The sequence below is a fragment of the Ochlerotatus camptorhynchus genome, unplaced genomic scaffold (genome assembly GCF_037179485.1).
Source record: "Ochlerotatus camptorhynchus isolate MF236.1 unplaced genomic scaffold, CSIRO-AGI_Acam_v1.1 ptg000433l, whole genome shotgun sequence".
Lineage (NCBI taxonomy): Eukaryota > Metazoa > Arthropoda > Insecta > Diptera > Culicidae > Ochlerotatus > Ochlerotatus camptorhynchus.
Genome location: NW_027040919.1, coordinates 2,834,925 through 2,850,230, shown reverse-complemented (window position 1 = coordinate 2,850,230; position 15,306 = coordinate 2,834,925). Strand labels below are relative to the sequence as shown.

At 41.0% G+C, this 15,306-nt stretch overlaps 1 protein-coding gene across 5 annotated transcripts in view; it reads left to right on the top strand.

Annotated features, from left to right (window-relative positions):
- Positions 1-15,306, top strand: part of Ask1 (apoptotic signal-regulating kinase 1) — a 64,002-nt gene that overhangs the window by 32,230 nt on the left and 16,466 nt on the right. Inside the window, exon 1 of one of the 5 annotated variants that reach the window (XM_065234363.1) lies at positions 2,059-2,754. The exons of 3 other annotated variants lie outside the window; for them this stretch is intronic. In XM_065234363.1, coding sequence (XP_065090435.1) covers positions 2,730-2,754 — 25 coding nt within the window. In that variant the 5' untranslated portion in view covers positions 2,059-2,729. Of the gene's footprint in view, positions 1-2,058; positions 2,755-15,306 lie in introns of those variants that run through there. One more of the 5 variants, XM_065234359.1, reaches the window with a different exon arrangement.

Below are 15,306 nucleotides of genomic sequence, written 5' to 3'. Positions count from 1 at the left end.
GTGGAGCACCTTGCATAAGACTGGTAGTCAAACGGGCCCTAGGGAATATCATCATAGGTGGCAGAATTTGTCCCGTTGCTGACATGCAAATGCTTGTAGTGGAAAGTAGCCCTCTTTCCGCCGATGTCACAGCTCCTAACTTTCGTCGGCCTTTCAAGGCAAACACTTTGGAACGTTTCGTTTGCACCTAAGAATACAAAATGAGTCAAAACATGCATTTTATTCGAAAATGTGTACAACTTACGGTGAGCACAGAGGTTTCATCAACGTTGAAAATCCTGCTGGCACTGAATTTGCCTCCGTCCATTTCACGATGCAGCACATCGAAGAAGTTGTCGACCGCTATCTTGTTGAATGCTTGCAACCTTGCAGCTGAGGTAGCCTCAGGAGTACGGAGCGAGAGTTTGGGATGACGCTTCCGAAAACCGTGTAGCCAATCCCAACCAGCCAGCTGTGTCTTCGTATTGAAAACATGTGCTTTCCCGTTGCGTTCGGCCAGCTGGAAGGCAAGGCTCCGGATGTCGCGGGTGGTAATTCCGTAGCATCGAACCTCAAAGTCCAAAATGTGGGCCATTAAAACAGCTTCCTCGGCAGGTATGTAAACTGTTTTGAATGAGCCGATTTGCTTCACCTCCTGGCCCAGTACTTCTGCAGTTTTCAGATAGCGGATCAGCGTAGGTCTTGGAATTGGCTGCTCGTTTGATGTACGTTCCACTCCGGCGGACAGAATCTATGGCCGTTTTGGACCACTGCTGCCTTCCCGATTGTCTTTTGTACGTTCACTGCCACCAAAACACTGCGTAGGTAAACAATGTAAACAAGTCAACAAAGTGGGCGTTGAGGTTAGATTCCAGAAACAAGTGGTGTTCATTTTGCCCCTACTAGAGGTGTTCGTTTCGTCCCTAATCGACTATATTAATTTGAATGCATTTTTTTTAAATAAATTATTGCAAAAAGCAATATTGTGATTAATGTCAACTTTAAGCAGCGATACAAAGAACGTGTTTGGGTCAAATAGGTAATTGATAATAAATATTCTGAAACGTTCGTAAAACCTTATTTTGCTCTGGTTAGAAATTATAATATTTCAAACCCTTGGGTTATGATTTCTAATTTTTCATATATTTCGGTGGTTAAAAGAGGATATCAACTGTTCTATTGAAAAATTATATGTTTGATAGTGGTAAAAATGATTAACAACTTACATTTCCGTTTAAATTTAAAAGATTTTGCTATTTTGAGGGTGTCCATTTCGCCCCGTGTGTTCATTATGCCCCTAATCCCCCTAGGAGTGTCCTTTCTTCATGCATTTTATCCAAATTCCACATACAAAATTCAAACTAAAAGCGCCAGCTCATCCTACAACCAAATGAGCTAAAACTTTCAGATAATGGTTTTCTAGAGGTTGGCCCATGGAAAATTAGAACTTTTATTTTTGTGGGCCAGTCTAATAGGTAGGATCCAGGTGTGGGAGCTGCACTCATAAAATAAATCACATAACCATTGGAAAATATCCATGTGAATTTCACATAACTTTCATGTCATTCCATAATTGAAAATTGCACCACTAAATCACATGAACGTTATGTGTCCAATGAAATCTATATGATTACTCACATAGAATTTCTTATGTTATGTGATATTCAGATAAAATCGTTAAATAATATAAAATAAAAATCGTTATTTTTTATATTGGAAAAATATTATGTGCGTTCCTAATAGAAACTAAGTGAACACTTTTTTCAGTGTGCTTCTCTGGTGGCCGAAAACAAATCAAGGAAAAAAAACAATAATTGTTCATCTGCTAATGTTAAATACAGTCCGTCCACAATTCTGGTACACCTAAAACAATGAGGGATCATCCACAATTGTGGAACACTTGCATTTTAATAACACCAAATGGAAGTGTTCCACAATTGCGGCGTGACCAGTCAAGACGTTCCTCCACTAACGCATCCGCCACTTTTGCCATTTGATTTACCCCGGGTGAATCTTCCTTTTTTCTCGCTCGCTTACTGTACCGTTCACTTGAATAAACACACCGAGTCGAGTCGAGTTGTCGAGTGTATAGAATAGAACCTCACCCGAACCGTATAGCAGTAGGTAGGTACTACAACAACCACGCAGAGCCGGAGACGAGCAGTTCTTCATTCATAGTTCACCGCGACGGACGTGTTTTTCGATGAACAAACTGTGCGTTCGAAATCGAACTTCAACCTAACACAATTCCAATCGGTCTTTGAAGAAGTTCAAGTTCAACAATACGCATGACATCATTGGTGGTCAATCGATGGTCAAGCTGTTTAGGTTTGAAACTCAACTCTTATTGAAATCAATCAACAAACGGCAACCGTTACCTTCAGTGTTGTGCTATCAATTTAATGTGAAATGTGACTGTGCAATCCTAGATTGTTGAACCTAAGAAATAGGGCAGTGATTAGTTCTAATAGCCAGTAATTGAAGAAAAAGAGTGCAAAAGTGTTTTTTCTTCGGAAAACTGGCCCAAAGAGGCGCAGGCAGATAGGTAGGCGGTGATTTGGCAGTTGACCGGTTTGCAAGTGTTTTGCGAGTCGCGAGTTATTGCTTGATGTGATCATCGGTCGGAAATAGACGTGTTTGTTTTGGGTTGTTCAACGGTTCACGAGTGTTGCTGCTGCTGGTTCGATTCTTGTGCGGAGCTCAAGAGCCAGATTTAAATCCGTCAACACCGTCACAGTCATTCTCGAGACATGTATCCAGTTCAGTTGTATAAAAGTAAGTTATTTTTTATCAATTCTTACTCACCAAGAAAATTTGTTTTGAATGTTTTGGGATCTCCCTTTTTGTGAGGATAAACGGATAAGGCGCTTCCTAGGAATTTACTCATTAGTACCTTGCAACACCGACGTTATCTTCCCTGTTATCGATATCAGTGGCCTGTTGTTGTTAATCTAAGTCTGGCTCGTTTATGCAATCTACCCGGTTCCATTGATGCAACGTTTTGTTTTTTTTTTTAAATTAGCATAATCAGCCGGTATGACATCTTGAACGTTTTCATTCAGCATCCACTTGTGAATGAATCTGCCAGGATTAGCTGTTTGCTAAATTTGGCCTAATTATGACTCACCAACCCTGATTGAGTGCCCGCTCGGCAAGAGCAAATAAAAGAACAGAAGCGGCGGCCGCCGTGCGCCCGTGACCTTGGTGCAAAACTCATCTGGTCTCGAAGAAGAAATCTCGTAATATCGCTGAACGTTCTCGTTAAACCGAAAACAAATATGGGGTGATTTATCTAGTTTGTTAAGATAAACAAAGATCCCGAGATGGGATGAGGGCTGTTTGCTGGGAAGTGTTAGGTAACATTTACGGTGCTTAGCACGTAGGAGTTGTTTGGAATTTGAAGAGCCCTTACGAAAGAAATCTTCAAAAAACAGTTAAAAGTGAAATTATCTGCAAATATAGGGGAAATGGCTCTAATGTTGACCTATGGATCTAAGATTGGGCCCATCGCTAAAAATCTGCTATTTATCAATTTTATCTAGATGAACGCGTCATTGGGATGGTACTAATGGATAATTTTGGTCGCTATTGAAAATTTAGTCGATTGCTGAATTTATGTATGGGCCCAAATTAGGGGCATTTAGGCCGACATTACATCCATTTCCCCTATCAATCGTTACCTGTGCGAAATTCTCGGAATCTGTTTATTTGCAATCACTGCACGACGAACTCGACCGATAGCAATTTATCGATCGAAAATGAGCATTATTGATGGCGAGCGCTACTTCCGCTCTTACCGAGGTGTCAATAGGTGGCGATAAGCATTTTGAATGAACGGCTGCCTAATCGAAGAGCATTGATTGACGGGACAAGCTAAGGCTTTATTTGTGCATTGTAGTAGGAGACAGATGTTCTGTGGTTTATACATTTATATTTGCATTTTCGGCGAGGTACAATTTTAAAAATAAACGTGAATGGTTGATTGACATGCTCTCTTAAGCATTGTTTTGCAAATTTTTCCAACGGTCTTTGCACCATGCACCAAACGGATTCAAAGTGAACACTACAGAGCTGGTAGCGATTCACTTTTTTTTTCAAGCAAGTCACTAAAAAGTCTCCTTTTTCAAGGCCAGGGCATTAAAGTCACTTTTTCTTGTAATCAGTCACTATTTTAAACTTTTTTTTTAACGTGAATTTACTTCAAGATTTTTTTTTTTTTTTTATAATTACTTTATTTGTACAGGCTCAATCGAATAAACTTTACAGAGCCGAGTTATCCTTTGCGTTATACATTATTACTGTCTTAAATTTAAAGTTAAAGGAACTGGACCGAGTACTCGCGGTTGTCTCGAGGTTAGTGGAGATTTACAATTTTTTGGATGGGAAAAGGGAAGAAGGAGGTTTGAAATGTGGTTTACGATACAACTATTTAATTAATCCTAAAGCATGAAATTATTTCTATTCATCTTGAAAACAAACATTGAAAAAAAAACCCACACGTACAAAATACAAACTAAACACAAGGTTAATCAAACTTACAATCTAAGGTTAATATCCTTAAAGTAAACATATATGAGTTTCATAAACTCCAGATCGCGTCTAGCCAAAATATCCCGAACTGGAACATTAGGTTGTCTACCTCGAGCCCGAAGGCAATCATAAAAATGTGATCTGACTCCACGATACTCCACACAAGACCAAAGGATGTGATCAGCGTCCTGGTAACCTTGTCCACATTCACAGAGATTGCTGTCTCCCAACCCCACACGGAACAAGTGAGCGTTTAGACAATAGTGATTGGACATGAGACGAGACATCACGCGTATGAAGTCTCGACTCAAGTCCAACCCTTTGAACCATGCAAACTTCGACACCTTAGGGATAATTGAATGTAGCCATCGTCCCAAGCTCCCTTCACTCCATTGATGTTGCCAGCTAACGAGCGACTGCTGTCGATAAATAGAGAAAATTTCACTATAGGCGATTTGTCGATCATAAATGTCGCCTTCCATAGCGCCCACCTTCGCAAGTGAATCCGCCTTCTCATTGCCCAAAATTGAGCAATGCGAAGGGACCCACGCGAAGGTGATGATGAAAGAGCGCACGGATAAAGTACTAAGCAGTTCTCGTATTTTCAAGAGAAAATACGAGAAGTGCTTTACCGGCCTAATGGAACGGATAGACTCGACAGAACTGAGACTATCCGTAAAAATAAAGTAGTGGTGTGGAAGAAGTGAAGCAATAGTTTCCAAAGTGTAGTGAATTGCTGCCAGTTCAGCCACATACACAGAACAAGGAGCTTCAAGTTTTCTAGAGGCGCTATGAAATTCATTAAATACACCAAAACCAGCGGACTCCTCTATTAGAGATCCATCTGTGAAAAACGTTCTTGCAGAATCAATATGGCCAAACTTTGCAGCGTATAATGACGGAGCAATCATAGGACGATGATGCTCTGGAATTCCGCGGATTTCCTGTGTCATAGATAAATCAAAATTCACTGAATTGCCGAAATCGGAGAAGATTACACGATTGGGAATATTTCTTGAAGGGCTGACATCCTGTGTTAAATATAGGTAGTATAAAGTCATAAAACATGTTTGAGGATTTAGCTCCAGAAGCTTCTCAAAATTTTCGATCACCAGTGGGTTCATTACTTCGCAACGGGTGAGGAGCCTCAGAGATAACTCTGAAAAACGGACGGATAGTGGCAACATGCCCGCCAGCACTTCGAGACTCATAGTATGAGTCGAGTGCATGCATCCTAACGCGATACGAAGACAACGATACTGGATCCGTTCCAGCTTGATGATGTGCGTTTTAGCTGCCGACTGGAAGCAAAAACTGCCGTACTCTAAAACCGATAAAATCGTTGTCCGGTACAACGTCAGAAGATCTTGTGGATGGGCTCCCCACCACGTTCCGGTAATTGATCGAAGGAAATTGATCCTTAGTTGGCATTTTCTTCTCAGATACTCAATGTGGGATCTCCAGGTGCATTTGGAATCGAACCAGACCCCGAGATATTTAAAAGACATGGAATGAGTGATCGGTTTACCCAAAAGTTGAAGCTTCGGTTGTGCTGGGCTATGCTTCCTAGAAAAAACGACCAACTCAGTTTTCTCCGTGGAGAATTCGATACCTAGCTGAATAGCCCAAGTAGACAAATTGTCCAAGGTATCCTGTAAGGGTCCTTGCAGGTCAACCTCTTTTGGCCCTGTGATAGACACTACGCCGTCATCTGCAAGTTGTCTCAACGTGCAATTGTCACTAAGACAGACATCAATTTCTCTAACGTAGAAATTGTACAAAAGGGGGCTTAAACATGAGCCTTGGGGGAGACCCATGTAGCTAAATCGAAAAGCTGTAGAGTTTCCATGAGAAAAGCTCATATGTTTTTCTGACAGCAAATTGTACAAAAAATTATTAATTAATGGAGACAATCCACAAATGTGGAGTTTCTCTGAAAGAACTTCAACGGATACTGAATCAAAAGCCCCCTTGATATCCAAGAACACAGAAGCCATTTGCTCTTTCTTAGCAAAAGCTAACTGAATTTCCGAGGAAAGCAACGCGAGACAGTCGTTCGTTCCCTTACCTCTACGGAAACCAAATTGAGTATCTGAAAGAAGGTGGTTCGTCTCAACCCATTTGTCGAGGCGAAAAAGGATCATTTTCTCCATCAATTTCCGAATACACGACAGCATCGCGATGGGCCGATACGAATTGTGATCCGACGCGGGTTTATCAGGCTTTTTAATGGCTATCACCCTCACTTGTCTCCAATCGTCGGGAACAATATTGAGCTCCAAGAACTGATTGTACAAGTTCAACATGCGCCTCTTAGCGACGTCAGGGAGGTTTTTCAGCAAGTTGAACTTGATTCTATCAGATCCCGGGGCAGAATTGCCACACGAAAGAAGAGCGAGTGAAAGTTCCACCATTGAAAAAGGCTGACTGATGTCGTCTACCGAATTCGCGGTTTCGCGAGGAATCAACTGCGACGGCACGGAATCCGGACACACTTTTCGCGCGAATTTAAGAATCCATTGATCCGAGCATTCCTCGCTTTCGTTGTTAGTAGACCGGTTACGCATTCTTCGCGCCGTACTCCAAAGCGTATTCATAGACGTTTTGCGCGACAATCCGTCTACAAACTGCCGCCAGTAACCCTGTTTTTTGGCCTTGATGAGGCTCTTGAGTTCACGTTCAAGAGATGTGTATGCGTCGAAATGCTCGCGTGTTCCGCGTTTCCGAAAAAGTTTAAACGCGTCGGACTTTTTACGGTAAACCTCCGTGCATTGTTGATCCCACCAGAGCGATGGTGTTTTCTTACGAATAGACGATCGCGGCACCGGTCGTGTTTGAGCTTGAAGTGCGCTGTCGACGATGAGATTAGAGAGGAAATTATATTCCTCCAACGGCGGAAGCTCTTCCACTGACGATACTGTATCGTCTATCGCGGATTGGAACTTAGTCCAATCAATGTTACGGGTTAGATCATACGCGACGTTAACGGATTCTGACGAGTTGAACCCACTGGCAATCGAAATTTTGATCGGCAGATGATCACTACCGTGCGGATCCTGGATTACATGCCAAGTGCAATCCAACGATAGTGAATTGGAGCAAAAGGTGAGGTCTAATCTGCTACCATTCGAGGATGGACCAGCCAAACGTGTTACTTCTCCATTGTTAAGTATTGTCATGTTGAAGTTGTCGCAGAGATCATAAATCAAAGTAGAACGGTTATCATCGTACAGCTCCCCCCAGCCTGTACCGTGGGAGTTAAAATCTCCCATGATCAACCATGGAGCGGGAAGTACCGCACATATGTCGAAAAGTTGTTTGCGATTAACAGAGACTCTAGGAGCAATATATACAGAAGCAATACAAAGGCTCTTACCTTTAATGGTAGCCTGACATGCGACAACTTCAATACCGGGGAATTCGGGAAGATTCACTCTATAGAAGGAATGGCACTTTTTGATCCCCAAAAGTACCCCTCCTCCACGTGAATCCTCACGATCCAATCGAATAATGTTAAAATCAAAAAAAGGGAGATCAATTTCTGAAGAGAGCCATGTTTCACAGAGGGCAAATGCATCGCAATTATTGTTATGGACTAAATACTTGAACGAATCTAATTTCGGAATAAGACTTCGACAATTCCACTGTAGAACAGTGATCAAATCCCCGACCTCGTTTGGAAAATTATCCATCGAAGGAGATGATAGCTGCAAGAAGGGGCCATTTTGAAGTCAATTGCTTCAAGAAGGATTTCACAGTGGGAAGCAATGTGAGGACAATGCTTTTCAGAGGATCAGAAATGTTGAGGTATTTGAGAATACCGTCCACAATGTCATCAAATGAGAACAGCCCAGATGAAGAAGGGGTTTCTGTTCTTAAAATTGGGGCATCAGGGGTTTTGGATGTCCCCGGAAGAGGTGGAAAATCCTGGGTATAATCAGTTCTGCGGAATCCAGGAGGAGTAGAAGTCTGCTTTTTTCCACCACTCCTTGATTTGGGCAAGCTGATTTGGGGTTCTTGATCTGCAACTTTCCGCGAACGGATGCGTTTTCGTTTCCGGGCAGAACCTTCCGGAAAACTGAAAGAAACTCCCTCCTCAGCCAAGTCAGAGCCAGACTCGTCATCTGACAAAAGAGCGAAGGGATTTGTTTCGTTGGTCGATGGCTTGGCTGTCTTAAGCATTTCTGCAAAAGACCGCCTGGAACGTTCCTTAAGGGAGCGTTTCATTTTGTCCCCGAGCTGTTTGTACGCCGGGCACGACGAGAGAGCATGAGGAGGAGTTCCGTTGCAGTACACGCATTTTGGTGCAGTAGCTGCGCAGGCGCCATCCTCATGTTTCTCCCCGCATGTGGAGCAGCGTGCCTTGTTGCCGCAGTGGGAGGCCGTATGTCCCAACCGCTCACAATTCTGGCAGTTCATGACCCGAGGTACAAACAACCGCACAGGAAGACGAAGTTTTCCCAGCTCGATGTATTGAGGAAGCTCAGATCCAGAAAAGGTCACCCGAAACGAGTCTGTGGGGGTAAAACTCTTTTTACCCTCGCTGAGCGATACTGACTTCATTCTATGAACGGCCAGTATCTTTACCGGAGGAAGCAAGGGGTTCTTGAATCGGCCAACCGCTTGCTTCTCCAGTATCTCGGGGTTCAGGCTCGCCTCAGTGACCACGCCTTCGATCTCCACATCAGAGGCTGGAATGTACACCCTATATTCCAGTGTGAAAAACTGGGAAACAGCAATTTCATTAGCCTGTTTCAGGTTAGCGACGGTCACACGAAGTTTGTTGTGCCTAACCTTCGTTATTTCGGTCACGGCAGAGAATCGCTTTGTCAGATCATCAGATATCTGAACAACATTCAAGGGTTTGTTTTTGGGCTGAAAATAGACAACCCATGGGTCAGTCGAGTCATTCGGGTAGGCCCGCAATCTGGAGTTTTTCTCAGCCTGCCCATTGACAGACTGAGACGACGAACCAGGGATGACATCATCATTTTTCTTAGATGAATGGTCATCCATGTCGTCTTCTGACAAAACATCCATTTTGTTCAACTAGTGGGAGCGCAAAACGCTCTCCCACTGAACGCACAGACACAATACACAGAAAACACTACAAACACAGAAATACAAAATGAAAATTTAACTAATGGGGGAGTAAAAGAAACAAGAAAAAAACAAAAACTTATCTGATAATCCTATACTACTACCACCGAGCGTTATATGTGTAGGCGTTTACACAGATGGCTGGAAGAGACGCGCTGCGTGGATGACCTTCGTTGTGGTGCACTTGATCGAGGCTCGGTACTCAGCGCACACAGGCGAACGATGATTGATGAACGATGTAGATGAAGAAACGGGTGCTCACACTCGATGATGATGATACGTGAGCGGGTTATGCGTGAGCGCGTATGCGTGACCACGCAACGATGATGCCCAAATTGGTTTGCGAATTACCAATAGCACGGATTAATCGTTCCGAAAATGACACTTTCTACTTAAAAAAAACTCACTTTTCGATCAATTTACCGGGAACTATGCCAGGAGTCACTTAGTGAGAAAAAACTGATAATTTATATCAAGCGAATACCGAGAAAACTTCCAAAACAACGGAGCGCGAAACAAGTCGACCGTACTTCTTGCTAGGACGCAGTGTTATGACTTCAAGATTGATCATCCCTGTCCAAGGATGAGGGGCTTGATGATGATTTGTCAAGTGTCGCTATGATTTTTTTTTTTGCAATTTGCTAAAATTTTGTTTTTTTTTTCAGTTTATTGATTTGAACGGTTCAAGCGAGTTAATTTCACGGAGCCGTAAATTGTAGTTTTATCATAATTTTAATATTAGCATAAAATAAAATAGTAATTTTAAATTCGCTTTTGTAATGCTAAGGTAAATAGTTTGCTTTGAGTGTAAAGTTAATTTATAAGAAAGTTCTAACAGTTATTTTTGCACTTCGAAACTTGACGGGTCATACCTCTAACATAGTAGCAGTGACAGTGTCGCATGTCCTAACAACAACTGCCTGCGACTAGTGTTCGAGGGGCCGACAGGGCTGAATAAGGGTCAATACTAACAAAACTATAACACTAACATGACCCCGAAACTAACGTTCATGCATTGCACTAATAGTTATAATGTAGTTGTACTTTCCTAATAACCCATCTATCACAGACAAACAGACATAACACTCGCAGGTTGTTCATCGAACACGCATTTGACGGTCAATTTGAGTGTTTTTGGTTGGTGGTGCCGCCACCTATGGCGCGCACGGTGGGTTCCCTTGCGTTTGACGTCTGCACACTAGCGCCATCTGTTCAGCGTATTATCCATCACATGATACTCAATGTTTAGGTGACTATGTTTTGTGGAAAGAAATATTAAATGTGTTATTTCTGTTTGTCTGTGCATCTATGTTTCTTTTTCGTTGTGTGTGTGTGTGTGTGTGTGTGTGTGTGTGTGTGTGTGTGTGTGTGTGTGTGTGTGTGTGTGTGTGTGTGTGTGTGTGTGTGTGTGCGTGTGTGCGTGTGTGTGTGTGTGTGTGTGTGTGTGTGTGTGTGTGTGTGTGTGTGTGTGTGTGTGTGTGTGTGTGTGTGTGTGTGTATGTGTGTGTGTGTGTGTGTGTGTGTGGGGGGGGGGGGGAGCTTTCTCTCTGTTCTTTTATTCGTTTTCTATATCCCTTCACCATCACCCCATATCCCATCATCTTGACGAGAGATGAGTTACTTACATGGTGCACGTCCAAGTCGTACTACATGATAATATGCCGAGCGTGGTTATATCACAAAGATCACGCAGGAAAGGAAATCGATGGAGGAATAATGAGGTAAATTCTACACAGCATTTTAAAGGAGCCAACTCTAAGCAGGTAATTGTAGCAATTAATAATCAAACAACCATAAAAAGGTAAAAATGGATTTATTTATTTTAAATACAGTAATGACGCGATTTTGTCAGCCCCTTCGTGCTTCAGACTTTTTTCTTTCAATAATTTCACATACCCATAAATCTAATTTTTTTTCATTCATCGTTAAGAGGGATATTTAAAGTATACTTTGGTGCAATAGGTTCAACAAGATTACTGAAAAAAGGCATGGGTTTTGTAGAACATTGGAATACATTTTCAAAAAAAGAGGCTGAAAAAATCGGGACATTACTGTATTCCATTTACATTTACATGATTTATCACATATTTCCGGAGAGCTTCGAGGTTGGAGCGCAGTTGCTTATGTACGTCATTTGCCGGTTTCTCGCGAATTGGAGCTCAGTCTGGAAAGACTAATAACATAAACAGGTAGAGGAATAGTTCCTCTATGATTTGGTATAGTTTGTTTGCAGGATTGTTCTTTTGTTCGCGGGAGACCGGCGATTGACGTGTTTGTTTGCAAGGGCGATTGCGCCCAGATGTCAGGGTTCTCCAGATTTACGGTCGTAATCTAATACACACAGTTGATCACAATACGAGCCTAAAAGCTGCAGTAACCTAGTGAGCACCATAGCTCGAGTCGTCTGTTAGTATTGGAGAGCCCAACCGAGATGCTAGCCTATTAAGACTGAAGTTGGTCAATTCTCGAAAAAAAAAGTTTCAGCTTTTAAACATCTAAATCTGGTGATTTTAATCAGCCAAAAGCTTGACAGTAATATACATTATAAGCTTTTTAAGGCATTAAATAACAGTCTGTTCCAACCCTTGATCAGCTTTCTAGTTCTATTTCAAAAATAATAATGGAAGACCGCATCAACCTCCCCTTGGCCAGTTTTTGCACCTTGCTGTTGGTGGGCGGGTGCTAGTGGAGTGTTGGAGACGGTAGGTTTATGGTCGGCGTTGCTGGCTCATGCCGCAATAGAATGGCGTCATGGGCAGGCAATGGGGATTACTAAGCTTCCCCTCTCTGATAAACCACTGCATGAGAGAACCAAAGATCTAGTCTAGCAGTGATAGTATCACACTTGTTACTCCTTCGATTGAGAGCCGCGTCGTAGTACGCTTACGTATAGGCACTGACGTTGGGTGCGATACTGGCGGGTTTTGCCGCAAATCACTCTTATTTTATTTATTTTTACGCAGATAGATTTATTTGGGTTTGCAAGGGAATTATACTATTGAAATATTTCAGAAAGTGCCCAACGGTACTCCTTCTATTTGCGTGACAAGCTTTCATTGTTGTTTTCATTGAAGTATTACTCAGGAAACAATGTTAAACATCATTTTTGTACATGGTATTGTAACTAATCTTATATGTGCTTCATTTTGATTTGGGATAAGTGTTTGAACTATGGCTCGGGATTTCCACTGTGGTGTGCTTCTATTGTGACATACCCAAATGTATTTTTGTGGTGCCACATAGTGGAAACGTGAGAGTGTAATTGGAACATTTACCCTATACAATATACAATTTAAAATTAGCTTGGAAACTAACTTCAAAGTGAAGCAGAACCAGAAGTACTTGAAAATGATTGTGTAGGTAGATTAGAGATTTCAGTTATTTATTAAATAAACTTCAATTATAGAATTCTGAAAGTTAATTAACATAAGAGATAGGACGCGGGGGGTCCGCTTAGGGAGGCGACTAGCCTATGAAGTTGTATAATAAATCTTCCTATTTAGTGTATTTGTTAATTACAGACAATGTCAATAGCGAAAGTCATATCTTCAACCAGGCGCTTACGAACAAAAAAAATTTAAAAAATTATAATAATAATGGAAGACCGCATCATATCTTATGCATTTACGTGGAACTGCTTTTATCTTGTTGCTGACTGATTAGATTTCCATATTTATAATGGTAATATAAGTCCTAAAACTACTTTTGCATTTCGGGACTCGAACCGGCAGTCGCTGATTCACAGGCGTCAACCATACCTCCTGGACCACTTAAGCATATTTGTGGCAAAAGGTATGATCATTGACTTAAACAGGGTGGCAAGTGAACCAGGAAAACCGGGAAAAAGTTGGGAATTTATTTTCACCAGGAAAAACCGGGAAAAAACCAGTAATTTCAAAAGTTCACCAGGAAAATAATCTTGTTTATATAATTTAAATAGGTTTTAAATTTTATGTATGTCAAAGTTTCTTTTCATAATCAGGTCAAAACTAACCCTTTATTCAAGCTAAATCTTTCACACAACTAAACATTGATGAACAAAATTTACCCTGAGAATTTAGTAAATATATTTTGTATTTATTTTTAATTTAATTTTTTTCTCGAATCAATTGTATGTATGATTTGTGCTCAATTGATAGCAGACTTAAGCAGTGCCGACGCGTAATTACTTTGAAGTACCTGTTCAACATGTTCGATAAAAAAGTTCTATTTCTAAAAACTTCAGATAAGGCCTTTGAACTTCATGCAAGTTCTTCAAAATTCGGGAAAGTCTTACAAGCTTCAAGAAAATCTTGTGAACTACTGTGATGACCTACGATGGTCAGGAAATCTCTTCGAACCTTCAGAGAAGTTCTAAAAATTTCAGAGAAGTCTTACGAACTTCAGGGAAGTCCTTTAATCTTTGGGGAATAACTATGAATTTTACAGAATTTTCTACAGATTTAATGTAACTTCTACGACATTTAGGCATTGCTTAAAACTTAAGGATAATCCTATGACACTTATGGATTTTTACTGAGCTTCAAAGAAGCCTTCAATACTCTTGGGAAGTCCTCTGAACTTAACATAGTTCTCCAAGCTCAAAACAGTTCCTAGAACTTCCGAGAAGTCGATTGAACTACAGGCAGTCCTACGAAATTCATGGGAGCTCTCCAAACTTCAGGGAATTTCTAAGAAATTAAGGAAAGACTCACAAACTTTTGGAAAACCCTTCGATATTTAAAGCCTTATGATCTTCAGGGAAGCTCTTCTAAATGTAGAGTCCTCATATATTGAGTTAAGTCCTTCAAACATCAGGAAAGTCCTCAGATCTTCGAGAAAGTTCTTCGAACTTGAAGGAAGTCTCACGAACTTCTGAGAATTTCTACGATATTTAAGAAATTCCTATGAATTTCAAAAAAAAAACTCCGAACTTCAGGAAAGTCCTAAGATCTTAAAAAAAAAGTCCTTCGAACTTCGGGAAAGTCTCATGAAATTCAGGCAATACAAACTTCAATGAACCCTTCAGGAAAGACCTTAACGCTTCAGGGAAGTTCTACGAACCTTAGGGAGTTTCTATGAACTTCAGCAGTCAGTCTTTTTAATAATAAGAGTTATTAAACCAGCGTTGTTTATGAAATCTTTTATTGATATGATTTTGAAATCATGTTGTAATCAAAATTCCGCTAAATAAGAGCCTTAATCGTTGACAATTTGCGGAAAATTTAAACAAACTTAAAATCTGTAAAATTGTTAGAAGCAAAGGTTTGTTTAAAGAGTCCTCATTCATATCACACTTCGCAATTTCACCTTGAGATAAACTAGCCCGTTGGCTAAAAATCTCAATAATAAAGTTAAAAAAAATCGCAGTTTCAAAAACAGACATCTTAAGATTTAGGGGCTTATAGATTTCTAAATTTCAGATATTAGACAGGGCTCCGCGCTAGTCCGTCGTATCTCAGCTTTTCTTCGTCATACACCCCTAAAATCGCTCATTTTACGGGTTATCGCAAAAGTTTCAGTGTCAATCGTAATTAATCTTATAAGCAAAGATGTTTTTTTGCAAAAATATGAGTGAAAATACTTTGCTATTATAGTTTTAGCACATAGAACGGAAATAGGCGCCATGATACGACGAAGTAGCGTGGCTCCCTACTAGCTTCTTTACAGCAAACAATCAGATAAATATTTCACGGGCATTCACAAGAACCTTAATAC